The sequence below is a fragment of the Plasmodium vivax genome, chromosome 5 (genome assembly GCF_000002415.2).
Source record: "Plasmodium vivax chromosome 5, whole genome shotgun sequence".
NCBI classification, from domain to species: Eukaryota; Apicomplexa; class Aconoidasida; order Haemosporida; family Plasmodiidae; genus Plasmodium; species Plasmodium vivax.
This window is the reverse complement of record NC_009910.1, coordinates 1,108,348-1,134,751: the sequence shown is the minus strand read 5'-3', so window position 1 is coordinate 1,134,751 and position 26,404 is coordinate 1,108,348. Positions and strand designations below refer to the sequence as shown.

At 49.9% G+C, this 26,404-nt stretch overlaps 4 protein-coding genes across 4 annotated transcripts; 2 read left to right on the top strand and 2 right to left on the bottom strand.

Moving 5' to 3' along the window:
- Positions 1-970: 970 nt before the first annotated feature.
- On the bottom strand, positions 971-2,506 carry PVX_090105 (holo-(acyl-carrier protein) synthase, putative; the record flags this gene model as incomplete). Its single annotated transcript, XM_001615063.1, has 1 exon — positions 971-2,506. One exon carries the CDS (start codon positions 2,504-2,506, stop codon positions 971-973), a length of 1,536 nt encoding a protein of 511 aa, XP_001615113.1.
- A 2,200-nt stretch (positions 2,507-4,706) lies between these two features.
- Positions 4,707-9,146, top strand: PVX_090100 (hypothetical protein, conserved; the record flags this gene model as incomplete). The annotated part of the gene is made up of 1 exon (XM_001615062.1): positions 4,707-9,146. One exon carries the CDS (start codon positions 4,707-4,709, stop codon positions 9,144-9,146), a length of 4,440 nt encoding a protein of 1,479 aa, XP_001615112.1.
- A 604-nt stretch (positions 9,147-9,750) lies between these two features.
- PVX_090095 (hypothetical protein, conserved) lies at positions 9,751-11,682 on the bottom strand (the record flags this gene model as incomplete). The annotated part of the gene is made up of 1 exon (XM_001615061.1): positions 9,751-11,682. One exon carries the CDS (start codon positions 11,680-11,682, stop codon positions 9,751-9,753), a length of 1,932 nt encoding a protein of 643 aa, XP_001615111.1.
- Positions 11,683-15,674: 3,992 nt separating this feature from the next.
- PVX_090090 (CW-type zinc finger domain-containing protein) lies at positions 15,675-25,907 on the top strand (the record flags this gene model as incomplete). The annotated part of the gene is made up of 1 exon (XM_001615060.1): positions 15,675-25,907. The coding sequence occupies one exon, from the start codon at positions 15,675-15,677 to the stop codon at positions 25,905-25,907; it is 10,233 nt and encodes a 3,410-aa protein (XP_001615110.1).
- Positions 25,908-26,404: the final 497 nt, after the last annotated feature.

Sequence of the window (26,404 nt, the reverse complement as noted above, 5' to 3'; positions counted from 1 at the left end):
GCGCCGTTGTGTACACTGCGTCGAGCGTGTACACCTACGTAGGCATATACGTACATATGTGCATATAAAAAAAAACCTGCAAGGTACGCCTTACACTATGCTTTTTTGCCTTTACGTAATCAGCAGCATGTGCATGTAGGAGGGAAAAATTATTTTGCAGTCCATCCGTATACCTTGCCTTTCCTCTTAACTACCGCGCAACTTTATTATTATTTTTTTTTTTTTTCTACCTACTTTTTATCTTTTCACCACGACAACGCTTCGGTGTTCACCTTTCGGCTTGTTTTTAGCCAAATCTTCCTTTCAGACCCTCCTGCGCGCTGTTCCCTTGGCTTTTCTGTTTATTTTTCCGCTTTTTTCTCACTCAATAAAGAACACAGGGGGGGGGGCGCCTAAGCACACGTGCGCAAGCGCATGCGTATACATGTGTACACCTACACAGATCTACTCCTCTGGGCAAGTCCGCATAATTTCCTTCAGCGACACCCCAACCTCTGTTTAAACTGCCCAAATAGCGCATCACGCAGGGTGAAAAAAAAAAGTTATATACATATGTACATGTAAGCACAAATACACGAAATGAACAAACCGCGCACACGCATTTGGTAGCGGTGCTGTGCCACGCTCTCTAAGGTGCACTCAGCCATGCTGTTCTTACCCGCCCCCGCATGCAACACCATTCTGTGCAAACCGTCCGTGAAAAAAAAAAAAAAAAATCCTTCCCAATTTGCGAAGATGCAGGTTTATCTTTTTTCTCGCATTGGCCAAACACACGTGGTGCACAATGTGCTGGCACATGCGGAGGGGCACAGCGGCAACGGCTACCTATACAGAGCACCTCGCGCTGCTGCACACAAATGTTTAGAAAAATCGGCGAGCTAATCTTTAACTTGACTGAACGTGACGTGCGTTAAAACTGCAACCGCGCACGTTTCCCTTTTCGCCACGCACCCTGCTCCGCTCCTCCGCGTCACACGTTCGACCCAACCGAAAGTGCCTGTGCATGGATCAAGTACGTGCAACTTTTGCACACCGTGGACTCATCCTTTGTAAGATTATGACTTGTGCAGGTTATCCTTTCATCACTTAGGGATAAAAAAATATTTACTATGCCCATTTCGTTGGCTATTTGCCTTGCCTGGTCATACAAAAAAACGAGGGGCTTCCCATACTTGTCGTTTCTTACTTCTATATCGTTCATGCTTAGGCCGTACTTGGAAATGGAGCTTAAACCGCGCCCCATGGATTTCAGGATCGCTTCTTTGGCTGCGAACTTTTTGCTCACGTGGATGGCCAGCTTCAACGTGCAATTTGCGGTGAGCTTCTGCACGAGGCTCTGCGTGGGGTCTTCGCGGCAGTCCTCAGGGCAGTCCGCCTGCCGATCCGCATGACAATCCGCATGACAATCCGCCTGACAATCCGCATGACAATCCGCCTGACAATCCGCGTGACGATCCGCGTGACGATCCGCCTGACAATCCGCGTGACGATCCGCCTGACAATCCGCGTGACGATCCGCCTGACAATCCGCGTGACGATCCGCCTTCCGATCCGCTTTGCCGTCCGCGCCGCCCAGTTGGTCACTCCCCGCCGCTTCCCCCCCCTGAGCCAACTCCCGCAGCTCGAGCGAGCTCAAAACTTTCCGCAGGAAAAACGCCCCACTCCCCTTTTGCAATATTTTGTAAATCCTATTCACATTCAAAATGTCCGTGCCAAGCCCAATGACGTAGTGGGAGTAAAATGTGTGTGTGTAATGATGAAACTTAAGATACTTACCGATGAGGTCTTCCTCTACGTCCATAAATGCGTTGTACTCGTTGGCATTCTTTACGTGATCCTTGTTCGTCAGGTGTATTAATCCGTGGAGAACGTACAGGGGCAACCGCTGGTGGGCGCAGAAGAGGGTGCCAAACAGTTTGTTCACGCCTCGGGGGCGCAGCTCCCCCTGGTCACTCTGCTGGGTGTCGCGGTTGGCCAGCGTGGACTCGCCCACTTCGCCGTCACTCCCATCGCTTCGATCGCTCCCACCGCTTTGATCGGCCAATAACCCGCGCTCGTACCTGACCCGGGCCAGCACACACTCCCTGCTTATATACGCGGGGCACAAGTAAATGTCGCCGGACCTCAGGCCCCCCCCACTGGCGAAGTCGCCACCAGGAGAAACGCCTTCCCCACTGTGCACACAGTGCAACAGCGAAATGACATCCGTCGGCTCATTCTTTCCCCTGTGAGTCCTGTTCACCTCCTTCATTTCTTTTAAACTCACAAACGTTATGTTCAGTTGAAAGTCTTCAAATCGCATTAGGTGGATGAGTTTCCTCACTTCCTTCTCGAAATGGGCCAGGTCGATGGGTACTTCCGTCTGGTTATTTACAATTTCGAGAAGGCCATTTCGTTCGTAGTTTCCTCCCCACATGGGGTTACTCCTCATCACACTGCTGCTTATCTGGTTAAACATCTCCTCGTCGTTCTCCCCAATCAGGTGCATTTTACCTGACCTGTTCATGCAACTTGCGTTTTTCCATTTGGACTTTCTCCCAAGGGGGCATATTCTTCCAACTGCTTTTTCGGGATGGTGAAAATTGTGAATGTAAAAAATACGCGTGACTAATTTGGGGTCCTTTCCCCGCATTAGCTTTGGCTTCTTAACTGGATGGAGGGAGATGAGACCTCCCAGGGGATTGTGCACCCTCGCTTTGGAGCAGTCCCGATAAAGACAATTGAAAGGTGCCCTTCTGGGTGAAGGACAATCTGTTGATGTACATGGGGAGATATAACTCCCACCACCGGGTGGGTGCCCCATCTGGATGCAACTTTTTCTCTTTGCCATCCGTAGTGAGTGCACCCCGTTTGGGACCATCTGCTTCTTCACAAAAAAGAGCCAAAACAAAAATAACAATTTTACTGCTTTGGTGAAGGCACTGCTTATTTTGTGGGCAGCAGAACCCGGCATTATTTTTCGGTCCGATCTTCTGAGTTAAGCTTCAGGTACTTCCCTGCACGGCTACACATATGTACTCGTGTGTGTTTATACCGATCTGTTTTTAGCTTTTAGCTCTTCTCCGGTGTAGATGTGCCAGGGGCGTTCACAAACAGGCCTCACATAGGTATACCCCTCCCCCCCCTTTCCAGCGTAAATGCAGGCACACCTTGGGCATGTACAACTGAAGTGCAGCGCATGCGTAAATCACTTTAGAGGGGGGGAGAAATCCTACTCAACTTTTGGCAATCACGTGTATCGCACGCGTATCGCACGTGTAACGAGAAAAGGAAGCGGATTGATGGTCATACCCTTTTGCGACAAATTGAGATATAATTTTTTTTTTTTTTTTTTTTTTTTTTTTCTCCCTCTGCTGATATGTTGCACACGACTTCACAACGGGGCAACCCACCAGCACCATTTCGTTGCAACGAAGGAGGTCACTCAGAAAAGGACCCACACCCGGAAGTGAACAGGTGTGAAGTCCTTCCTGGTTGCTCCCTTACGATTGAGGCACACTTTTGGAATGAAAAAAAAAGGGGGAAAAATACTCTCCTCAGGCTAACCTCCATCATAAAGAAGCTCCTCATTTTTAATGATGCACCGTCGGGGAAGGACCATCCGGGGTGGCAAACGCGGCAACACCCACCGCGGAGAGGGGTAGTTCCACACTGGTGTATGTGGGGAGGTACACACCCCTGGGGGTGACAACACATGTGTTAAGCAGCTCATCGGGTTGACTTCCGTCCAGATGAAGCTCCACCGCATGTGTGAACCTCCCCCACGAAACGGCGTTCTCGCGAATAAGCAGCAGAGCGTATCTTCACCCCGATGTCACTCCAGCACAGTGATGTACATCCACCCTTGGGGGTATTTTCTTTTTCATCCTCCATGGGGGCAAACATGTGGGCGTCAAAAGGGGCTGTAATGCCGAGCGAACTGGGAAGGGGTAGCGTACGAATCGAGTTGACCACACCGCTGCACAAGCCGCTACCACACGTGCGAAATGTTGAAGCGCCCGAATGCTTGCATGCGTGGGTAGCGGCTTGAGCAGCGGTGTGTGACTCCTACGCCGGATGGGGAATATCCACTCATTTGCGGCCTCTCCTCTTATGTCTGTTTGGGAACTTTCGGAACGTCACCCATAGGTGCAGTTGTGTGCAAGGGAGGATAGACATAACGAAGCGCAGCAACAATTTTTTTTTTTTTTTTTTTTTTTGTTTCAACAGTGTTGTTGACACTTCAGTAAGGCTTCCTTATTTTTTTTTTTTCTTTCATACTCTGTGTCTCTTCACTTCCAAGCGATGTTGCCCCTCTGCTGATGAGAAAGAAGCCACTTCGTGCGTTATCTGTGATTGGGGGTCGGGGGGCGATAAACATGTGCACACAGGTTTGTACGCATTTGCGCTTGCCCTTGCACTTGCACTTGCACTTGCATTCGCTTTTTTTTTTTTTTTTTTTTTTATGTTGCTCCACATTTTGTTCATTTTTAAGCAGTCTTTTTCGCCGCTTGCCCTGTTGCCCCTCCCGCACAAGTTTGCAAAAATTGGCAGACACAGATGACACGGGGTAGACTTACACCGCGAGCTGCGCAACGGCGGTCTTGCTGAATCCGAGGGGAGTAACACACCCACCAGAATTTCCCTAACACGTGTAGATAAACACTGCCATACGTTGGAGTTCTCCCCCCCTCTCCCTTTTATTTCCATTCCAAGCGAGCGGAAGGATGGACCGGCGAACGGTTGGCCTCCAGAGAAAAAGGGATCCCCCGGAAGAGGAACACCAAACAGACGTGCTCATCGTCGGGGCCAACACAGGGGGTCTTCTACTCTCACTAGACCTCGCACGCAAAAATGTAAACCACTTGGTGATCAACTCATGCGACAGGAACAGAAAGGAAGTAAACGCAGAAGACATAAGTGAGCAATATTTACTCTACCCAAGAACGCTGGAAATTTTACAAGACTTAGGTATCCTCTCAGAGGTACTAAAGAGAAGCTTAAAACTGACAGGAGTGAGTTTCTACGTTGGGAATAAATTAATTAATCAAACGGACAAAACGTTCTTTCAAAACTGCAATGGGTCAACAGCGTACATGTTAAGTATAAACAAGACCACGCTGAATAACGTCCTGCGGAGGAGATTGGCTTCCATCAGTTCGCACGCCGTGCAGGATGGCACCATCCTGTGGGGGCTCAGTCAGAAGGGGTTCTCCGCGTGCACAAGGGGAAAGGGGGGCCGCAAGCATAAGGGTTCCGCTGCTAGGATGCACGCACATTTGGACCATCAACAGGGAGGACAAAACGGGAAGGGGAGAGGCACAAATGGAGGGGGAGGCACAAATGGACGGAGAAGCCGCAGCGACGTGAAGAAGATGTACACCCTGCCCTCCCTCCTTAAGAGAAGGCAAGGCGAAGCGAGCGGCCACCTGAGCGGCCACCTGGGCGGCCACCTGGGCGGGGAAAAAAAAAAAAAAAGAAATTTCACCCCGAGGGAAAGCCAACACAGCTCGACCAGCAGCGGCAGTAGCGGCTGTAGCGGCTGTAGCGACCACAACGAAAAGTACACCAATTGGTTGGACAGATACAGAGTTCGCAGCTCATCGAGCGACACGGGCTCCAGTTTTTCAACCCCCATGCATGGCGACCACTCTGGGAACAGCACCTGCGAAGATGGCTTCTTCCAAGGTTGTTCGAGGTCCCCCCTAAATAGACTCCCTCCTGAGGGCCATAGGAGAGCTACACCCACGGCGCATGTGCGGTTGGTAAAGGACACCAAAGGGGAAACAAAACAGCACACAGGTAGCTACGTAGAAGTGCCCCATGATCGTAACAAACCTGTCTGTGGAATGCACAGTACGGCTGAGCCTATAGAGGGAAAAAAATCGTGGAGAAATGGGGTTTTTTTTTGGGGGGAAAGGGACAAGCATGGCTCGGTGGAGAAAGACGCACAGGACGACTCATCCGGGGGAAAGCCCACAAGGGATGCACCAACTAGGGGTTCACCAACGACGGATGACCGACCCAAAAAGCCGCCGCACTGCTCAATTAGGAGCAAATTCATAGTCGGCGTTGATGGGAGAAGATCCTCCATCAGAAAACTAGCAAACATAAAAATGGAAGGGAAGAAAAACCAGCCAATCGAATACATATCTGTGGATGTCTGCGCCAAATGGAACTTCAGCATGAGTCACTACAACTTGAGCCTCGTTCAGTCGGAGCATGGCTTGGCCACATGCTTCCCCATTCTCACTGACATGCGAAATATTTACGAACAAAATTTTTATTGCAATGATGAGGCATTCGCGCACGTCATTGAGCGAACCAAGGAGGAGTACACCTTCGGAAGGGACCCCCCCCAGGGTGGCTCTTCGCTCAGAAGGGGGCAGTCCGTTGGGAGAACGCCTCGTTCGTTTGGGGGGCAACCCTCGGAAGAGCGGGGCGCAACGAGCCGAGCAGGGCAGCCAGGGGAGGCACGCCAGCCAAGGGAGCCGCGTCAACCCCATCAACCAAGTGAATCACGTCAACCCCATCAACCAAGTGAATCACGTCAACCCCATCAACCCAGTGAATCACGTCAACCATGTCTACTGCGAAATGGCCTCCAGGGGGAAACTGCCAAGGAGGCTCCTCACCAGAGCGGCAGCGGGAGGGGGGCCGATCCGGGGGGGGATGAAGACCCGGCCAATTTGGTAACAGGCGCCACCTCAGAGGGGGATTCACGAAGGGAATCGAAAGAGAATCCACGGGGAGCCGCGCAAGATGAACCTGTGCAGGCCCCCATCGGAAAACATCCACGTGACCCCCAGGAAGGGGACCAAGAAGGGGGCCAAGAAGAGAGCCAAGAAGAGGGCCAAGAAGAGGGGAGTACAAACTGGCAGAGGATAAGTCACCACCCAAGTGCACCCCCCCCATGTGAAGGCACGCCCAATTTAATTACACCAAGTGGTGCACATACAGGTGAACCTACGGAGAATGGGACTGACCGGATTGAATCCCCCTCTAGTGGCACGTCAGAGTTCCTATCCTCAGGGGAACCTCAAAATGGGTACGTCGAACGGGGGGACAACCAATCGGGGGGGGACGCTCCACAAGGGGATACTCCACGCGGGGGGTCTGACAACTCCTTCTTTTCAGAAGAAGTTTCCATTGAAGAGGACTCCTGTGGGGGGGGCGAAGATGGAGCACCTGAGGGGCACCCCTGTAAGCACTACCATCTTAGGGCTAAGACTGATGGGGGCAAATGGGGGGAAAGCCACGTGGCAGGTACGGACAGCGGGGATCCCTCCAAGCACAGCGATGAGAATAAAGTTGAGGGGAGAGATTCATCTGCGTGGGGGAGCCACTCCTCTGCCGCGAGCCACTCACAGGAGAGCAGTGATAACACTGTGGGAGCAAAACGACACGGCGAAAGTGCTATAGGAGGAAATCCAAACGATGGGGATGCCTTCCCAAAGGGGGAAGAAACCAAATGGGCGAACGGACACATCGGGGGGGGAAGTCTCCAAAGTGAGGAACGGTGGGGAAGTCCCTGGGAGGATGGCCCTGAAAGGTGTGCCACGAGTGGAACTCCCCCGAAAAGGGAGCATCCCCCCAGGAGCAGTCGATCGAGCGACCCCTCGATGGACCCCTCGAGTGACAACAACGCGAACGCGTTCTCCGACGCAGTGAGCAACAACTCGGGGTGCACCGCCCACCGCAGTTCCCCGCTGAGCATACGCAGGGGAGGCTACAACTGGCACCTGACCATATGCAGGCGGGCAAAAAAACAGCCACACGAAGAAGCGATTTGCCTAACGAAACAGACAAACAAATTGAACCACATGCAAGTGATCCATTTGATTGAAAAAATCTTTCCAAATGTAAAAATATTTTATATGTATAATTTGAAGAGAGGAATACATAGAGGGCAAATGTGCCAGGAGTTTTATAAACAGGGGATCATTCTAGCAGGGGAGGCCAACTGTCTGCATAACCCCATGTTTAGCGTAAGCATCAATCTGACTGTGCATGATGTGTATAGCATTGGCTGGAGGTTAAAATATCTGCTGCATTACAATTCGTCCCCCATCCTGGTGGAGGCATACCAGAAGGAGAGACAGTACGTTTCGCAGAAGGTCCTATCCTGGAGCAGTGAAATTTTTTTTTTTTTTTTTTTATTAAACAATTTTGCAAGTTCCTATTTTGCCTCCTTCCTGAATTGCTGTGCCAAGACGATTAGCAGGCTCACTTCCACTGGTAACCTTTTGGATAGCTTTTACAAAAAGACTTTTTTGCTGCAGAGTGACTACTACAGATTAGGCCTTGTACACACCTCCGCAAAACTCACAAGCAGGCACTTCATGTGCGCAGACCGCCCAAGGAACTGCGTCTTAAGGTGCATCACCCTGGAGAGCAACGCCTATGAGCAGAACGACGCTGTTCGGTTGTACGACTACCTGGGGGGGCATACACATACCTTACTTTTGTGCATACGGCAAATGGACTCCTCCCGGGGTTGTGCTTGCAGGGTGGGCCCCCCAGAGAGGTGCCCCCTTCGTATCAACCCGTTTTCCTCCAAGGGGGGGGAAGGAAGCTCCCCCTATGGCTACTCCCGCGATGGTTACTCCCACTGTGGATACTACCACCGTGGCTACTCCCACGATGCGGACACCTTTGACAAGCTATCAAAAATTGGCAGACTAACTTACAGCGCCATGGCCAGGGGGAGACGCGACTCGCCGCTCAGCATCCTCTGGGTTGTGTGCGGCGGTCAGAAAAACGAGTTCGCGCGCAGACACTCTATCGTCAGCGCGGGCACAGACACGAACGCGAGTATCACCATGAATGGAAATATTCTCTCGGCCATCCTTTCTACTGTATGCCCCCAGATGATGCACAGAGCCACCCTCCACAGCAGAGACTCCCCACTGAATGCCCTTCTTACCAAAATCAGGGCCACCAACAACCTGGGCAGGCAAACCATCCTCTACGATTTTATGGGCGACTTCCAGAAGCAGCTAAACATCAAGTTAGCCGCCCCCTGCCGTTTCAGCGATTTGTGTGGGTCCGGATCAGCCATGTATATTTTCGTTCGCCCCGACATGCACATAACGCACATGAATTATTTGAACGACGAGAATGAGGTTACTGCTTTTGTCGATTACGTGTACAGCTTCTACGGCTGAGGGGGCGGGGTAGCTATTTGGCACGCCGCTTCAGCGCCATCGTACAGATGAGCCGTACATGGTGCCAATTTTTGTGAATTTCCCCCCCCTTTTTATACCGCATAATCTCGTCAGCGCCGATTTGCGTGCGCCTCCTGACAAGCGAGTGATGACTTTTTTTTTTTTTTTGCCCCCGCCGCCTCCCCCTGCACACGCATAGCTAAGACGATGTCGTAATTTGTTCCCCCCTCGGAAGGATACACCCCGCATGGAGAGTACCACGGACGTGTTAAAATTCAAGACGAGGGCGCGAAAAAAGGAAGAATAGCACATTTTTCGCGCCTCCCTTTTTTGGGGGCATCATTTACCCTTTTTACACACACATAATAAAAACGTTTAGTTATTTTTAGGCAAAAATTTGACAAAACAAGAGAAGGGGATGTTACAAAAAAGGGCTGAATGAACAGATCATTTGCGCACAGTGGTACACATTCTTCGCGTACAAAGCGCTGCTGTCCATACAGCAGAGGGAAAGGGATTGGAATGTTTAAAAAATTAACTGGGGTTACACTTTCCCCTTTTTTTTTTTTTTTTTTTTTTTTTTTTCCTTTCACCCCATTTTCAGTTACGCATAATTTTTAATCTTTTCCATCAGTTTCTTTTTATTTTTCGTTTTCAAATTTTCCTTGTACTTTTCCTTATTTTTTTTTTTCCTGTACATGTACTTGAGCTTGCTCTTCGCGTATTCCTTGGTGTACTTTTTTATATGGGGCTGCCACGTTTCGGACAGCTTCTTGGTGGAGTCCGCGGAGAGGCATCCCTCCGAGTCGCAGCTGGAGTAGGCCGTCAATTCGCTCGCCTCGTCGCCGCTAGCTTCATCACCGCTTCCTTCATCACCGATCGCCTCCTCACCAACCGCTTCGCTGAGGATGCCCTTTTCTGAAGCGGCACCCACCTGGTCGTCCCGCTTGCCCGAGCCGATTTTGCCCTCCGTCTCTTCCTCACCACAAACGGGGAGATCATCAGGACGGTCCTCCCCCTCATCCTGGGTCTTCTCCTCCGCATGGCTGCACTTCCCATTTGTGGGCGCTTCTTCACCCTCCATGGGGCTACTACCCCCCCTGCCTTTGGTCTCCTCCTCTTCCTTCTCATTTTCCCGCTGATCCTCCGCTACCCCTTGTGCACTCCCCATACCACTGTCATCCAATCCGTCCGACCTTTTCTCCAGCTGTTCACTTGACTTCTCCCTTTCCGCGTTGCTCTCGTAGGCGTCTTTGTACTTCCCTTCAGATGAGAAGGGGTCCTCCCCCTGGGTGCCCACGCTGCGGGGGGTTTCCCCCTGCGTGCTCTCGCTGACGGCGCTTGGGCGGTTTGCTTCGAAGCGGCGGTTTGCTTCGATGCGGCGGTCTGCTTCTCTGCGGTGGTTGGCTTCACTGTGGTGGCTTTCTCCACTACGATGGCTTCCTCCACTACGATGGCTTCCATCGCTTCCATCGCTTCCATCACTTCCATCACCTCCATCACTTTGGTCACCTTGGTCACCTTCGCCGCTCCCGCCGCTCTCACCGCTCCCCTGCTCGGGGCTGGCGAAGCCCGAGTCGGAGCCATCATTCTGCAGGACGCCCATCAAGGCCTGCTCATCGCAGCTGGAAATCAAATTCTCGTCCAACGCAAGTTTGTCGCTGCTCAGCGAAATGACATCTTCATACACAGGGAAGTCCTCAATTTTTATTTTGTACTTTCTATAAAAGTGATTAACGACGCCCCTAACGTCTCGATCGAAATACAGTTTCGCATTCGCATGCTGAAGGGAAACGATTTGAGGGAAATCAATAACAGTTATCCTCTCATCATCATCAATCAAAATGTTAAACTCATTAAAGTCCCCATGAATTATATTCGCCTTGGCAAATCTGATGATGGTGTTTATTAAAACGTCAATTATCTTAAAGGGGTTGCTAACTTTTACGTGTGATAAGGGATACCCATTTACATATGACATGAGAATCATGTGCCTGTTCAGGTCATACGGTTTCGGAACAGGGAAGTTACTTTCATGCAAAGCTTTTAAATATGCATACTCCTTGGTGGCAGCTATTTTGGACAAGTAGAGCCAATTTCGGAATTTTTTTTTCCCATAATAGTCCCTATTATTTTTGATGGTTCTAAATGATATTCTCCCCAGTCTGTGAATTTTTAAACACAACAGATTTCCACTCGTATCTTTACATATGTAAATGTCTGATTCTTTCCCAACGCCTATTTGATTGCCTACACTTTTTAGGATGCCTCTATTTATAAATGCTCTTAGGGCTAGGAAATCATACCCTAAATAGGTTAGTTTGTACCCATCGTACTTTTTATTTTCATGGCTGATCAGCTTGTTCTTCAGCAACTTCTTCAGCACACTCGTTATGCCTTCCTTCCTCAAATTCGCTATGCTTGCTATTAACGACACGGGCAGGTACTCGTGGTTCCGCATGCCCATTTCTATCGCCGTCAGCACCCGGTACTCATTTTTCGACAAAAAGCAGAAGCACGAGATGTCCAGCTTCATCGTCCTGGGGGGGGCCGCCAAACATGCGCACTTCGCGGGGGCGCTATTCGTTCGTTCGGAAGTTTTTTTTTTTTTCTTTTTTTGGTTAGAAAAATCCTCCCAGGAATGTTCCTCCCCCTTCTATGTGACTGCTAAACCACCCTGCTTCTCTATCTCTCTCCCCCTCTCTTGTTTGCTCCGTACTTTTAATAATTTTCCACAAATCGTTCGCAGTCTGGAACACCGTTACGCAGACGTGTTAGCGATGGAACAGCTTTACAGCTCGCGGGGAATGTGCAGACGAGGGCCCCTCCTCCTTTCCTTCCCTGGCACATACACGCAAGAGGGGGCGCAGTGCGGGTGGAAAAACGCCTTTAAAGAAACATTTCAGCGTTCTCCAGCCAACACTTCCTCGCTGATTTTATTTCCCCTTTTTTTTGCCAATCCTTGCGTGAAAAAATCACGTCGCTTCGAGAAGGCAAACGCGCAAAAAATGTGGGAAGCCACCTTTGGTTAAAATATAGCTACAACCTTTGGTGATGCTTCTCTATTTGGGGGGAAACAAAACAGCAACTTCACAAAATGTTGTTCTGTTCCCGCTAAATTGGTACCTACGGAAGGTACTTACTTACAGTTTGGAACTTTTCCTTTAACTTTTTCCTAATTCGCAATGTGTTGATATGAATTTCGTTCTCCTTCGAACGCGGCTGTATTTTTTTTTTTTTTCCCTCAACGTTGTGGCTTAATAATTTTTTTTTTTTTTTTTTTGACGTTCTTCTATACTATATATGATATGAGAAGGTTATGCAAATTTTATTTTGAAACCTTTGCAGGGCACAGCAGAAAATAAAAAAAAAGAACTATTTTGTTTGATCAGTTTGCTCGTTTTGTTCGTTCACTTTATTGGTTTTGTTTTACGCAATTTGTTTTTCCCTCTTTCGCTTTTCTTCCCCTTTTAATCCCTCAACTGGTGCCTCGCCAAGTGTTTTGTTTTTCAATTACGTCGTACTTTTTTTTTGGAAGATGAGGCAATTTTGGAAAAAAGGGGCCTGGCCGTCAGCGCAAGCTTAGCATACGCGCGTGAAAATTATGCTGCTTCATATGCGTACCCTATGCATGACAAAGCTACCACATGTTCAGCTCGTTGTTCCCATTTTAATTTTCCTTTTTTTGTATGGCAACACGGAAGATGAAGGGGAATATGAGATGAGGCCTAATTGGGCCCCCGGCAATTTTTTGTTTTCCGTTTGGCTTAAACTTCAGGTTGGCCTTAAATCTACTACCACAAGGTAGGCCTTTTTCATTTCCCCTTTTTTTGGTTCAGTTCCGCAGTTTTTTTTAATCTCATTTGGTCCAGTCCGCAGATTTTTTTAACTCCATTTGGTCCAGTCCGCAATTTTTTTTAACTCCATTTGGTCCAATCCACAGATTTTTTTAACTCCATTTGGTCCAGTCCGCAGATTTTTTTAACCCCATTTGGTCCAGTCCGCATTTTTTTCCCGCCTTTTTTGGTCGAGCCGCATTTTCCACCCCCTTTTTTCAGTTCCCCATTTTCTTTCATTTTTCCCCTTCCTTGGTTCCCCCTTTTTTTCGCTTTTTTTTCCCTTTTCCCCTACATGTATGAGTCAGCGCATCGTCGTYTTAATGATGAAAAAGTTCCTGCCTTTTTTTTCCAAAGATGATATGAAAAAAAAAATTATATTTCCCAAAAAAAAAAAAAAAATTGCCTGAACATAACGTTTAAAAAAAAAAAAAAAGCCAAAAAAAAACAAAAAAAAGCCAAAAAAAGCAAAAAAAAATATGAACAAGCAATAATTTTTTTTTTTTACCTTCAAGTGTTCCTAAAAGCGAAATAAGCGAGCATACAAAAGCATTGTATGTATTATGTACGTGCCGCATTACGTTTAGGGCTTACGCAAATATATTTCCCATATGTATGCGCGTAGGCTGACGTAGGTTGTACGTGTTACTCATACTTTTGTACCAACTGCCAATAGCGAAGCGAAAATGCGCGAGGGGAGCTTCATGCCGCCTGCGCGAAACGGATAAGCATTCAGCGAGTGGATGGTGACAAACCGAGAGCGAAGGTTGGAAATGGGAAATAGGGCAGGAAAAACTGTTATTGTGAGTTGTGCCCAGCGAGTTGTGATTTGCCACTTGTGACTTGCCACTTGTGACTTGCCACCTGTGATTTGCCACCTGTGACTTGTCGCGTTCCTTTTGCATTTCCTGGCCGCACTCCCCAGCTGCGCTGCGAACTGCAAAGCGAAGCGGAAGAAGCCAACATGCCAACCAACGAACAACAACAAGTGAGGCAGCCCAAAAGAGAGAGAAAAAGTCAACCCAAGCGAAGCGGAACAGAAACGGAATGTACTTAAGAACAATTTAACTAAACCTGTAGGCCGCTCCATTGTAGCTCTTTCCCACACTCCAGTTAACGAGGACAGGAAAAAAAAAAGAGAAAAAAAGAAAAAAAAAGAACAAAAAACAGATCGCCAAAAGTCGACAAAATTTTATCCTCCGTACAGCAACTTGCAGACAGCTCAGCCATAGCTCCGTCCACATTTTTATCTTTTTACATTTTATTACAAAATTGAGTTCGCACATATGCATACACATACGCGTAACTGGTTAAGCAAACGTTTATTTTTGATGATTACGCAGAGGAGTAATTTTTCGTAGGGAAAACCCAACATATAAGAAAAGCTCATTACAGAAGGGGGTCCCCGTTAAGTGCTTATTCAAAGCGTAAGAGAGAAGCTCTGCAGACAGCAGCTCCTCCTCTCTCTCCCCCCCCCCCCTGTGAGGAATAATCAAGTGTTTTACATAACTATTTCAACCTTTTTTTTTTTGTTTGAAGAAATTACATTTTTGCCAGCGCATTGTACAGAAGAGTCGTATTTGCACACGTATAGCCACACGGATATATATCGCCATACCACCACGCGGTTGTCTAATGATAAATGGGAAAAATCCACAAAAAAGGGGGGTGCTTCCTTTTAAGTAATTTTTCCTCTTCATCATCAGATGACTTCACTATAACGTGATTATGAGTTTGTTTGTAAGCGTACAGTGATAGGAGGGGCACATTAATCTTTCCACAGCGCATATGTACATACGTATACATCTGCAACGTTGCGTGATTGTCCCAGTTCCTTAACTTCCCTTTTAATTGCATTTTGTTAGGTGCAAGTGTGAGCACATGTGCAGCCGTGCTTACCTCCGTGTTTACGTTTCTGCTAAATTGCGTGCAAGTGCTTTTAGCGGAATAAGGCGAAAGATCCACTTTAAGTGAAGCCCCGCTTGTTTTACCGAAACGTTGTAGTTTTCTTCATCACTGTGGTGTACCTTTGGGCGCGCGTCCGCATGCTTGTGTACGTACGTATTGTTCTTCTGCCCGCATAGTTGTTCCATGGTTACACTGTTACATGGCTACATGGCTACGTTGTTACGTTGTTCCATTTTTGTTTTATGAAGCGTGCGCGTTGCTAGTACGTGAAAAAAAAAAAGAAGCACAGTTAACGTGATAGCTCACAGAACAGAAGATTCCCACCCTATCCCAAGGCGCGCGAAAAAAAGGCACCCATCAGAAGAAGAAGTGGAAGTGAAATTGGAAGCAGAAAGGACGCCCTTTTTTGCCCCATTTTTTGCCTTTCCTTTTTGCCTTTCCTTTTTGCCTTTCTTTTTTACCTTTCTTTTTTGCCCCCTTTTATCGCCCACCCCTACACGTCGTACGTATGCCATTTCATACGGTGATAATTTCGCCCATTAGCACAATTTCGAAATGACAAGTCGAATGACGAGTCGGTACGCAATAGAGAATATCCCGCACACAACACACAGAAGGCAAAACAGAAGCGGCATGCCAAGGGAAGCCTAACCCCCCCCCCCTTCAGTACGAGCCATTTGTGTAGCACTGGAAAGGAAATTTATCACTGGGCTATCACACTTATGATGGAGAAAACAAAAAAAAAAAAAAAAAAAAAAATTTTTTTTTAAATATTAACAAAATAATGATTAACAATACTAAGGAGAGCACCGATCTGTGTACCCCTGAACAAGACAACTGGGTGCAATGTGATCGGTGTGAAAAATGGAGGAAGCTTCCCGCCTACATTGACATGAACAACTTGCCCAAAATATGGTACTGCAATTTGAATATGGACACCAGGTATAATTCTTGTGATGTAGAAGAGGAAGTAGCTACTAACAATTCAGATTTGGGAAAACACTTCCTTGCAGGGCACCTCAATTTTGCCCATGTTGCTGCTAATATGGAAAGGGGTCTACACGCAGACGGTGCTATTCTTGCCGAAGGACGCAGCAACGGGGTTACTGCCATCGACCCCAGTGCTCGCGCTCATCATATGGAGGAACATTTTTCAGTGGGGGAAGAATCCTTCCACCCGAGTAGTTCCCACGCCGATGTTCCTAAGGCGTATGATGAGCCCAACGCATTTGTGATCAAGGGATCCCACCATAGTAACGCCATCCGTAGTAGTAGTAACCATGTCAGCAGTAACCATTACAGTGATGGCAAATTTTTCTCGTCCCTCCCCGAAAAGGAGGTTCCCCTACATGGGAAAAATATTCCCCCGGTGGCACTGCGCAACCCTGGTGCGTTCGCGTTTGGCAGCTCTGAAGATGTGAGCGGCCCTGACTGTGAAGGCAAAAATGCCCATATGGGAAGTAACGATAAACGTGTGGACGGCCATCTCGGCATGCACACCATACAGGTCAGCACAAACACGAAAGAGCAGCGCGAAAAAGAAGGCACGATGTTGCCGAAGAAGCCGCTCAAGCGGGAGGAAGGGGAAAAGGGAAGTGGAAACCCAAGGGGGAGCAACGCAAATCGCGGCGTGGCCCCCGTCCCCAACCATGTTAATGTTAATGCTAATGTGAATGGCAGTTATTTGAAGCAGGCTAAGGGGGAAGACCGACAGCGCCCCCCCGGCGGCAAGCCAGGGAACGGCGCCCCGAATGTAGCCACGAAAAATGGGAAGAAGAAAAATAAGGACACCAATAAGGGCGCCAATAAGGATACCAATAAGGGTGCCAATAAGGATACCAATAAGGGTGCCAATAAGGATACCACTAAAGGCACCAATAAAGGCACCACTAAGGGCACTAGTAAAGGCGCTAATAAGAATGCCTACAAAAATGCCACTACGAAAAGGCGGAAGGACCTGCTAGCGAGGCACAAACGAAGCAACAGTGATGGGGAGGTATATGAGAGCCAAAGACGCAGAGAGGAGTGCCCCCTGCACAGGATGCACGCGAGCGACACGGATATGAACGCAGCGAGGAAGGTAAATAGGTACAAGAATTTTAAAAAGAATGTAGGCAGTGGTGCCACCCCCTTTTATTCCTTTATGCACTCTATAGTTAACATAAACTTGAAATATAAAGTTAAGAAGCCTTCGGGGAAGGAAAAAAATAAAAAGAGGGGAGAAGAAGATCCCCCGAGGGGAATTTCGACCTGCGAAGTGAAGGAGAAAACGGAAGGTATCGGTGGCGATGGTGATGAGAACCGGGCTAACGCGCCAACAGATAAAAAAAGTGCTAAGAAAAAAAAAAAAAAAAATGGCGACACAGATCAGGGGGCAGCCAGCAGCAACGTGGAGAGGAAGAAAACGCAGAAGAAGAAAAACGACCGCGCGAATGGTCAAGCGGATGGCCAACCGAATGGACAACCGAATGGTCAGGCGAATCCCCAGCTGAAGGATGACCCGCACAGCGCTGTTAACCGGAATAGGGGGGTGCCACACGAGGGAGGTAGCCTCCAGAATGATAACTCGGAGAAGGCGAATCGCCGCTTCATCAAAGGTGAAGAGGAAGCAGAAGAGAGGAGCCACCTACACAATGGGGTTCTCTCCCACACGAACGTCCCTCAGAATTACATGAGCGTGCCAAGCAAGTCGCCCGATTTAGGAAAAAACAACACACCCAAGAAGGAACACCACGATGCACACTTTGGGAGTGCCCCTTCGAATGACCAAGCATGTTACACCTTCCAGGCCGAACCGAATAATGTCGTCGCGAGGGATGCAGGTAACTCCGCCGGGGGAGTACACCCAAGCAGTAGCGGCAGTCAGGCGGTGAACGGAAGCAACACGCCCATCGCCGCCAAGGCCGCCAACTCGCCCAATGCCGCCAACTCGCCCAACGTCGCTAACTCCGCCAATGTAGTTAACTGGGTCCAGTGTGAGAGCTGCAAAAAGTGGCGAAAGGTCGACGCACACATCAACATCAGCCTGCTGCCGGACGAGTGGTATTGCTCGCTTAACTTCTGGAGCAGATACAACAGCTGCAGTGTGGAGGAGGAAATATACGTTGAGGAAAATTTAAACTCAGAATTAGAGCCCAGCTTCAACCAAGCACAACAACAGGGGGTAGCTGTGGAGGAGGAAAGCATCCCCCTTCTGGAAGGCCCCCCAAAAGTGGACAAAAAGGGCAAGCGAAATGAAAAGAACCAACTGAGCGAACGGACTAGCAAGAAGGATCATCCCACAAAGGGGAGTGCTCTGCAATTCTCAGAAAAAATTAACCAAGCAGGGAAAGGAAAGGCAAATAAAAAGAACCGAAATGGGAACAACCTCATCATTAGCAATGGTGACGTAACCAAAACGAGAGAAAAAAAAAACACCTTGCCGAGTAAGGCAAATAAAAAGGCAGCCAAAGGAGACGATTCTTTTGTAGAAAATGTGGTAAGCAGCAATTTGGGTCATTTCCATAGTAACCGCTTCAACGAATATATGACGAATGGAAGGGACAGTGCTGCCCGGTTAAGTGGCGAACATGAACTTCTGGACGCTCTAAGGACAGACCAGTTTTATAACCCCATGCTTAAGGACAGTTATAATATGCCATTGAGCTGTCTCGATGTGGGTTCTCCCCCTTTCGGAACAAGCGGGGCAGAGTACAATTCCGCCAGCGGTGGTGACATGCTAGTGGGCTTTGGGAAAAGGGCCGAGACGCAGGGAGGGAAGGAAGCGAAGGGAGCGAAGGAACAACTGTTTAATGGCTTGCCGCGCGCAGCGTCGGGGTCGCATAATAGAGACACCCGAGTGAGTTCGAAAAGGGGGAAATCTTATAAAAGAGAACCGCAAAGTAGCAGTAGCTTCCTCGTGGAGAAGGAAAATGGCTCCCTCGAGGGGAACCGCTTCTCGGGGAACCTCTCCGCGGGCAACCCCATGGACTTGCTACAGGGTGCTAGCAAATACTGGCATTTGCTGAACAACGGGAAATTAAGCTACTACTTGAACAACGCCAATATTGTTAAGATGTTTCACTCTTTGCCAAAATATGACTACCAGGGGAATGGGAGGGACGGCACAGTCAACGAGGAGGTCTTTCCAGAGACCCCCCTGGAGGATCAAAACGGAGGCAGCATCGGTGTTCATTCGGGTGCTCATTATGGGGCTCATTTCGGTGCTCATTTCGGTGCCCATCCAGCTGCCCACTTGCCGCATTACTCCGACCTGTGCTCAGAACCGGGGAAGACGAAGAGGTGCAACTCGCTTGACGTGGGGGACCGCTCCAATGGAGTCACCCCCACCGAGGCGAACGCGGACAACCCCGGGGAGCGAAACTACCTTTCGGACAGCGTCCTCCAAATAAGGAAACGAAAAAGGGACTTCATGAGGAAGAATAGCGAATACGCTTACGCAGGTGGAGTGGCCAAACAGTGGCACTTTCTGCATCACAGGAGTGAAGATAATCACCGAGGAGGGACCATCCCTGGAGATTACTCCTCCCAGAGATATAGCCCTTCTTGTGAAGGCATAAAAAGTGAATACAGATCCTCCTACCCTGGGGCACGACCTGCTGCCTATGGGAAAAGGGTCGCGGGATACCTTTCGCCCCTCGCGAGGAACACTCATTGTGTTAACCGCCTGGAGAAGTTGAACACCGCCGTGGGGGGGTACCTAGGCGGTCATGATGAGGGAAGCGGGGAGGCCAGAGGAGAAACCAATTATCGTGAAAACGGCTGCGAATACCGCTTCGAACCCCGCCTCGAACATCGCCGTGGTGATGGTCCCCCCCGGGAGGACACCAACGATGAGGCCGAGCTGTGCGACATGCTGGTGCGCAGGCTGCAGAGCGATAAGTACAAGGGGACCGTGATTAACCGAAACAGCGTGGACCTTGGGGTGGGGCCCTATGGGACGTACGGAAGGAGGGGAGCAGACAGCGACGCTGTGGAGGTGAACTATGATGATAACCACCAGCATAGTAACACCGGCGGAGGTGTAACCAAGGGAAGTGCCACCAACCCAAATGAGGATGCACAAATGGGGAGCAATTTCGAGGGGGAAAAAATCCCCCAAATTAACCGCTTCCATCACAACCGGGCGAAGAACAACAGAGGAGACAGCCATTACGATGCGGTGAGTCTGACCAACCAGCTTAATGGAGAGAAGGATGAAACAGTTGTGTCCCACTACCTTCGTTACAGTAAGGGTGGCAAACAAGAGGAGGAATTGGAGGGCATGCAGAATTATCGTCTCTCCAGTGCGAACATGCACAACCGAGTGGGTGGGATGGACCCCAGCTGCAGACCATTTGAAGATTTCAAGTCCCTACCAAGTGGGGTAAAGACGAATAATGCCTTTTTGGGAAGCTCAACCACATTCGAAGGAGAGGATAAAAGAGCTAGTCAACACTCATACGAGATGGACCACTTGGCGAATGGCTACCCGGAGATGTACCCAAACCAAAGGAGCAGTGACAACCATTTGCCGAGGATATTAAAGAGCAAATCGCTGAGCAATTTTGAGAAAAGGCCCTACTTCCATCTGGACAGAAGTGAACGTAGCCTTCTTCCCATTAGCAGTAGCAACATGAGCATACCGAAGAGCAGCTCCTACAACAGAATAAACTCAGGGGACTACTTTGATTTGCGTCGCGGGGAAGTTGCCAGTGGTCACTACCTGCTGAAGAGGAATGCCATGGGCAGTGGGGGGGACCACTCCATGAGGGACATCTTCCTCAGTAATTATTACGCCAAACTGGAAAGTGAAAAAATCGATACCTCCATCAAAAGCGACATGAACAAATTAACTTCGGATGACTATATGAAGATAGGGGAGTACCTCCGGAGGGGGAGAAGGGACCACGCCACGCAAGGAGATTATGCTTGCTTAAGAAGTGGCAATAAGGAGGAGGAAGAGGAGGAAGAGGAAGGGCGTGACATTAAGGGGTCCATTTCCCCGAGTGATACCTCCTTTCTTAGCAGCAGCTACTTTAGTAGCCTCCCCAATGCGTACTCCTTTGACAAACTGATGATGAAGATCCCCCGAAGTGAAGAAATGGGGGAGAGCAACCGTAGCCACCCCAGTGAAGCTGACCTGGGGCTGGGATATGCCACCCTCCCGCACATCCCCACAGGAACGAGCATCCCACCGAATGAGAGTAAGCAGCTGAAGAGGAACGCCCAAGCGAGCGCGCAGAAAGGCGCCCTCAAGGGTTCCTTCATCCAGGGCAGAAGGGACGCCAACAGTAGGAAAACTGCCAAGTGTGCCACTCAGGGGAAGAGGACCTCCGACAGTAAGGGTAAAAATGCCAAGATGAAGAGCAACGAGGTGGGCGGTGTAGGGGGCGTCGTCGGGGGCGGCGGCGGAGGCCAGCCAGTGAGCGCCTCCACCAGGAGGAGAGCGGCGGACAGGGGCCCGGAGAAGGACCGGAAGAGCAGGGAGAAGCAGGAGAAGCAGGAGAAGCAGGAGAGGTTGGAGAGGCTGGAGAAGCTGGACAAACCGGAGAAGCAGGAGAAGCAGGAGAGGCCCGGCAAGCAGGACGAGCACAACGAGTACATCACGTTCAGCATGGACTACAACGAAAACAAGAACATCATTAAGGAGCTCATTCGAAATAGAGGCAACCTGCTGACCGGTGCCATCCCCAAGGGGAGCACACTGTCCGGGTCGTACCCCGGGGGGCCTCTACCCCACAGCGAGTCCGCCGAAGGAGGGCAAATAAAAACGACCATATTGAACGCCAGAAATTTGAAGAAGCACATCCTGAGCAACCGTGTTATTATATACTCTAAAGGAGTAGCCCTCGCATATAACGTTGACGAAATTAATGAAAATAGCATTTTCTTTTACAGTTTTGAAGAGAGTAACATTACTGGTAACTTAGGTAATGGCTCCCCTCTCAACGGGGGAGTCACTAGCATTGTGGCAAACCACAACGGTGGAGGTACCACCAACATTAACAGCAGCGCAAAATACAAAAAAAGCCACGACGATTTTGCCAAAGATATACAGAAGCAAGCCGCAAACAATAATATATATTTTAACTACGCTCATAACATTAATTTTAATGAAAAGAGAAGTGCGGAAAAAAGCAAAATGAAAAAAGTTACCACCTCTGTGTTTAATTATGATTATAAAAAACTAATTGAGCAAGTGGGCCTTTTCAACGACAGCGTCAAATTGCAGATACCTCAGCTGAAGTATAAATTTAAAAGGTACGCCCATCTCGAGGAGGATAAGAATGATGGGAAGAAGGACGACGAGTGTAATGCCACGGAAGGGGGGTCTCCTCACACGAGAAGTGACCCCAGCGCGGTGAATGCCAAGCTGCACAGTGTAGCCACCCCCAGCACAGGCAGCACTGCCGACGTGAAAAAGAAGGAGAAGAAGAAGAAGAAAGAGAAAAAGGAGAAGAGAAGTTCTCCCAAAAACGGCGGGGATGACGAGACTGATGGGGGAGAATCCACTGGAGAAGCTACAGGAGAAGCCGCGGGAGGCGGCCTCGACGGTGTGCAGTTAACGGACTACGCCGAGGGAGAGACACCCCCGGGCAGAGGCCTCCTCGGAGAAGACCCAATCGGAAAAGACCTCCTGAGCAACCACCCGGCGAAAAAAAAACCAACCGTGCAGAAAACGCCGGAGGAGGGACCCCCCGTCGGAGTGCCTGCAAAAGAAGAGAAGGGGTCGAGGAAAGCCAAACAGTCCTCCCCACTTGGCAAGAAGCCCTGTCGGCAGGACGCGCCGAGTGGGTTCCCCTCATTGGGCGAAACTGAAGATGCAGCTCGAAGCAGTCGCCCCGGGGACCTCGCTCCCCCCGTGAGCAGCGGCAGCAATGGTGCGAATGGCAATGAGGAGGCATGCGAACCGGGGGAGTCCCATGTGCCGCCTAAACACCGCGATGGTGAGAACACAGCGAATGGCTGGACCGACCCAGGCGTTAAAGAGGACAGCCCCGCCAGCCAACCCAAAGCGAACAAAAAGACGAGCAAAGGGGTGCCCGCGGAGAGAAGCCCGACCAGTAGGGAAACGCCTCGAAATGATCGAAGCAGCAAGGAGAAAAAGCCAAATGAGAAGAGCAAAAAAATGGTGCCACCTAATGCACATAATAATATGGACGAAGAAACTTCAGTAGCCGAGAAGGATAACAACGCTGTGACGAATGAACCGGTGGCTATTGTGGGAGAAGCTGAAGATGATCCAGAGAAGAGGCGCGATCTGGATGCCCCCCTTGGAAGAAGCCCCAAGGAGAAAGGCGGGAAGAAGAAAAAGGCCGCAGTGAGGGCAGCGCGAGGGCCGGCACGAGGCGAACAGGAAAAGGAGGGGCAAAGGGAGGGGCAAATAGATGACCAAAATGGAGACGAGGTGAAGATTAACCCCAGTGGGAAGGAAAACTCTCGGGGTAGCAACGATGGCAAATGCCCCCCTTCTGACGAAGAAGGAGAAAAGGCGGCGCATAGTAACCACCAGGGGGACACGCATAGCGAGGGTGACATGCACGAGGGCGACCCTGCTGGCAAGATGAAGAACAATCATAAAAGGAGACAAATAAACCGAACAAGTGACCTGAAAAAGGAGCAACAGCCAGACTGTTTGAGCGCCCCTGTCGAATCTTCCAAAGGGCGAGATGAGGACAAGAACGATTATAAAGGTGAACCAAAAGAAGTACAGAGGAACGACTGTGGTCGTGAGGACGGTAGCAGTTCTGCTGAGTTACTAGAAAATAAAACCTCCGGTGATATGATGGAAGGGGAAAGCGAAACAACGGGTGATCATCACAAAAAAGTTCATTCTGTGGAGGGACCCCCCGTTAGTGTGAAGAAGAAAAAGAAAAATTTAGATAGCGACAAGGATAACCTGGGTGGAACTTCCCCCCCAGAAAGTGAAACAAACGTGCCAACGAAAAGGAGGAAGACAGCCGACGAGCATATTGAGCGGCCAGATGAAAAGGATAACAAAGAGGAGAAGACCACTCCCCCAACGGACAAATTAGCAGCTGTCAAAAGGGACAGTGAGGAAGAAGAAGAAGAAGAAGAAGAAGAAGAAGAGGCAAAGCAGAATTGCCGTTCAAAAGACCCAGACGAACGAAGCAGCCATAAGAAGGGACACTCCCCAGACAGGGAAAACCTAAAGGGGGAAAACAACACCGAGGGTGTTCTGTGGATTCCTTTGCAAACAGAGAAGCTTCTTCACCGTAGGAAGTCTCGCGCGAAGAAAATCATTTATGATGACGATGAGGATGAAGAGTGCGAAATGAGTCCCCAGAAGAGCCCCAATGGGGTACCAACAGCAGCGGCGGGAGAGGATCCTCGTGGAGGCAACTTGAAAAATGAGGAAGTCGAAACGGATACGTCGTGCCATAAGGAGGCTAATAAGAGCCACCCAGAAGGGGTAACACGACAGGAGGAAAGTAATCATCCGGGTCATCGTGAGAAAGGTACTTATCGCAAGCGCAAACTAGACGAACCGCTGAAAGGTGACAGCCGATCGAGTAGCAAGGGGGGAGAGCAAGTGGTGCATCCCCGGGATGAGACGGCCCGTCTACACAAAGTGAGGCATTCCTCGTATAGTCCCATCAGAATGGCCGACCGTTATGATGAAGAGACGCAAAGAAGAGACCAAAAGAAAGAGCACACATCGATGGTACCCAAAAGGATGCAGAAGGAGGAGGAGGATAACAACGAATCACCTGCGACGAACAAGAATGATTCTTTGGAAGAGGCAAACGAACGGGTTCGCCCTCACGAGCGCGGCGAAGGGGACCCCAGGAGTTACAACAAGAGAGCGAGGGTACACGACTACAAGCACGATAGAGATGATACCGGAGCGTGGCAGCACAACGGCAGGGGGCATTATGCAAAGGGTGGTTATGAGCAGAGCGAAGAGAGGCGAAGTGTGGACGGCCGGGACAGCCGAATTTCGCCCTCCCCCTCCGTCGACAGGTATGGAGATGGGCAGAGCGGCGGGCACAGCGGTGGGCAGAGCGGTGGGCATAGCGGCGGGCACAGCGGCGGGCACAGCGGCAGGTATAGTGATAAGCACAGCGGTGGGCACAGCGGCAGGTATAGTGATAAGCACAGCGGCTGGTACGACGGCAGGCAGAGCGGTCGGAACAGCGACCGGCATAGCGACCGGCACAGCGACAAGTACAGCACCTGGTGGAGGGATAAGTACTCTGGCAGGTACAGCGGCAGGCACATCGACCGGTACGGCGATAAGCACGGCGAGAAGCACTTTGAGAGGGCTGGAAAATTCGTCCTCTACGCGAAGCACCACTCGGATATGTACGACCGCAGGGACAAGGGCTACGCCGGGCACAACGGCAACCCCCCCAGGCACGAAACGTATACGAGGCATTTCAACGACTACGATCACCATGGGCGGTTTGAAAAGCACAACAGTCTGTATGAGAAGCAGGACGTGAGTGGGAAATCGGACCGCTTTGATAGCCGAGCGAACAAATATAATCCGCGAAGTGAAAGAGTTGAAGAAACTTTTAGGAGACATGATGGCGAACAGTTTAAAAACGTTAACTGTGAAAAGAGGCATCAGCATACCAACACGACCAGTCGCAACAGCAACCGAAGCTCTCTTAACCGGACCAGCAGCCATGTGGAAGATGCGGAGAGGAAGGAGTTCCCGAATGGCAGTTACAAAAGGGAGAGGGAGGAACGGGAGCGACTCGAAGGGAGAGCGGGCGAACAGGAAGGCGGCAACTACACAAGGTACGCAGAGAAAAAAGGGCGGTACGACTACGCGGAGGGCGGCCACCACAGCGGCTACGATCGGGGCTACGATCGGGGCTACGATCGGGGATACGATCGCGGCTACCATGGTGACCACTACGGCCATCACAACCACCAGAACCACCACAATCACCGCGATCACTACGACCACCGCGATCACTACGACCACCGCGACCGTCACGACCGCCACTATCACCGCCACGGCCCCCCCAGCAATAAACTCCTTAACAAGAGCTACCAAAATTAGGGAAGCGCGAGGAGCGGTCAAAGTAAAATGAAAAACGGGGACTTCTCCTAACCAACCAGAGCAGCTTTAAATACAACGGTGGTTCTGTGCAGCTGTCCAGGGAAAACGGCTCATCAGTAGGTTAAATATAGTGTCGATTAGGGACCATTTTTGCGTCCACTTGGTGACCCGTTTGGCTAGTGCTATGCGATACAGATGGGAGGAAGGTTCCACAACTGGAAAGGGTATAGAGGCATTCCGAGCGGTGTTTTAAGCTCCGTGGAGCCGAGCAAAAAAAGGAAAAGAAATTCAGCTGCACTATTCTAATGTATAGACTGAACGAAGGGTACGTGAAGCGGTGGCCAGAAAAGGGATACCTGGGCCATACGGGTGCGGGCAGCATATAAGCAGTGGCGCTGCAGAATTGTGGAGCGGAAGAAGAAGAAGGGCCTGCTCAGCGGACCCGTTTATGAACCGTTTAGTGGACCCCTTTACGCATTTTTTAATGGAGCTTTTTT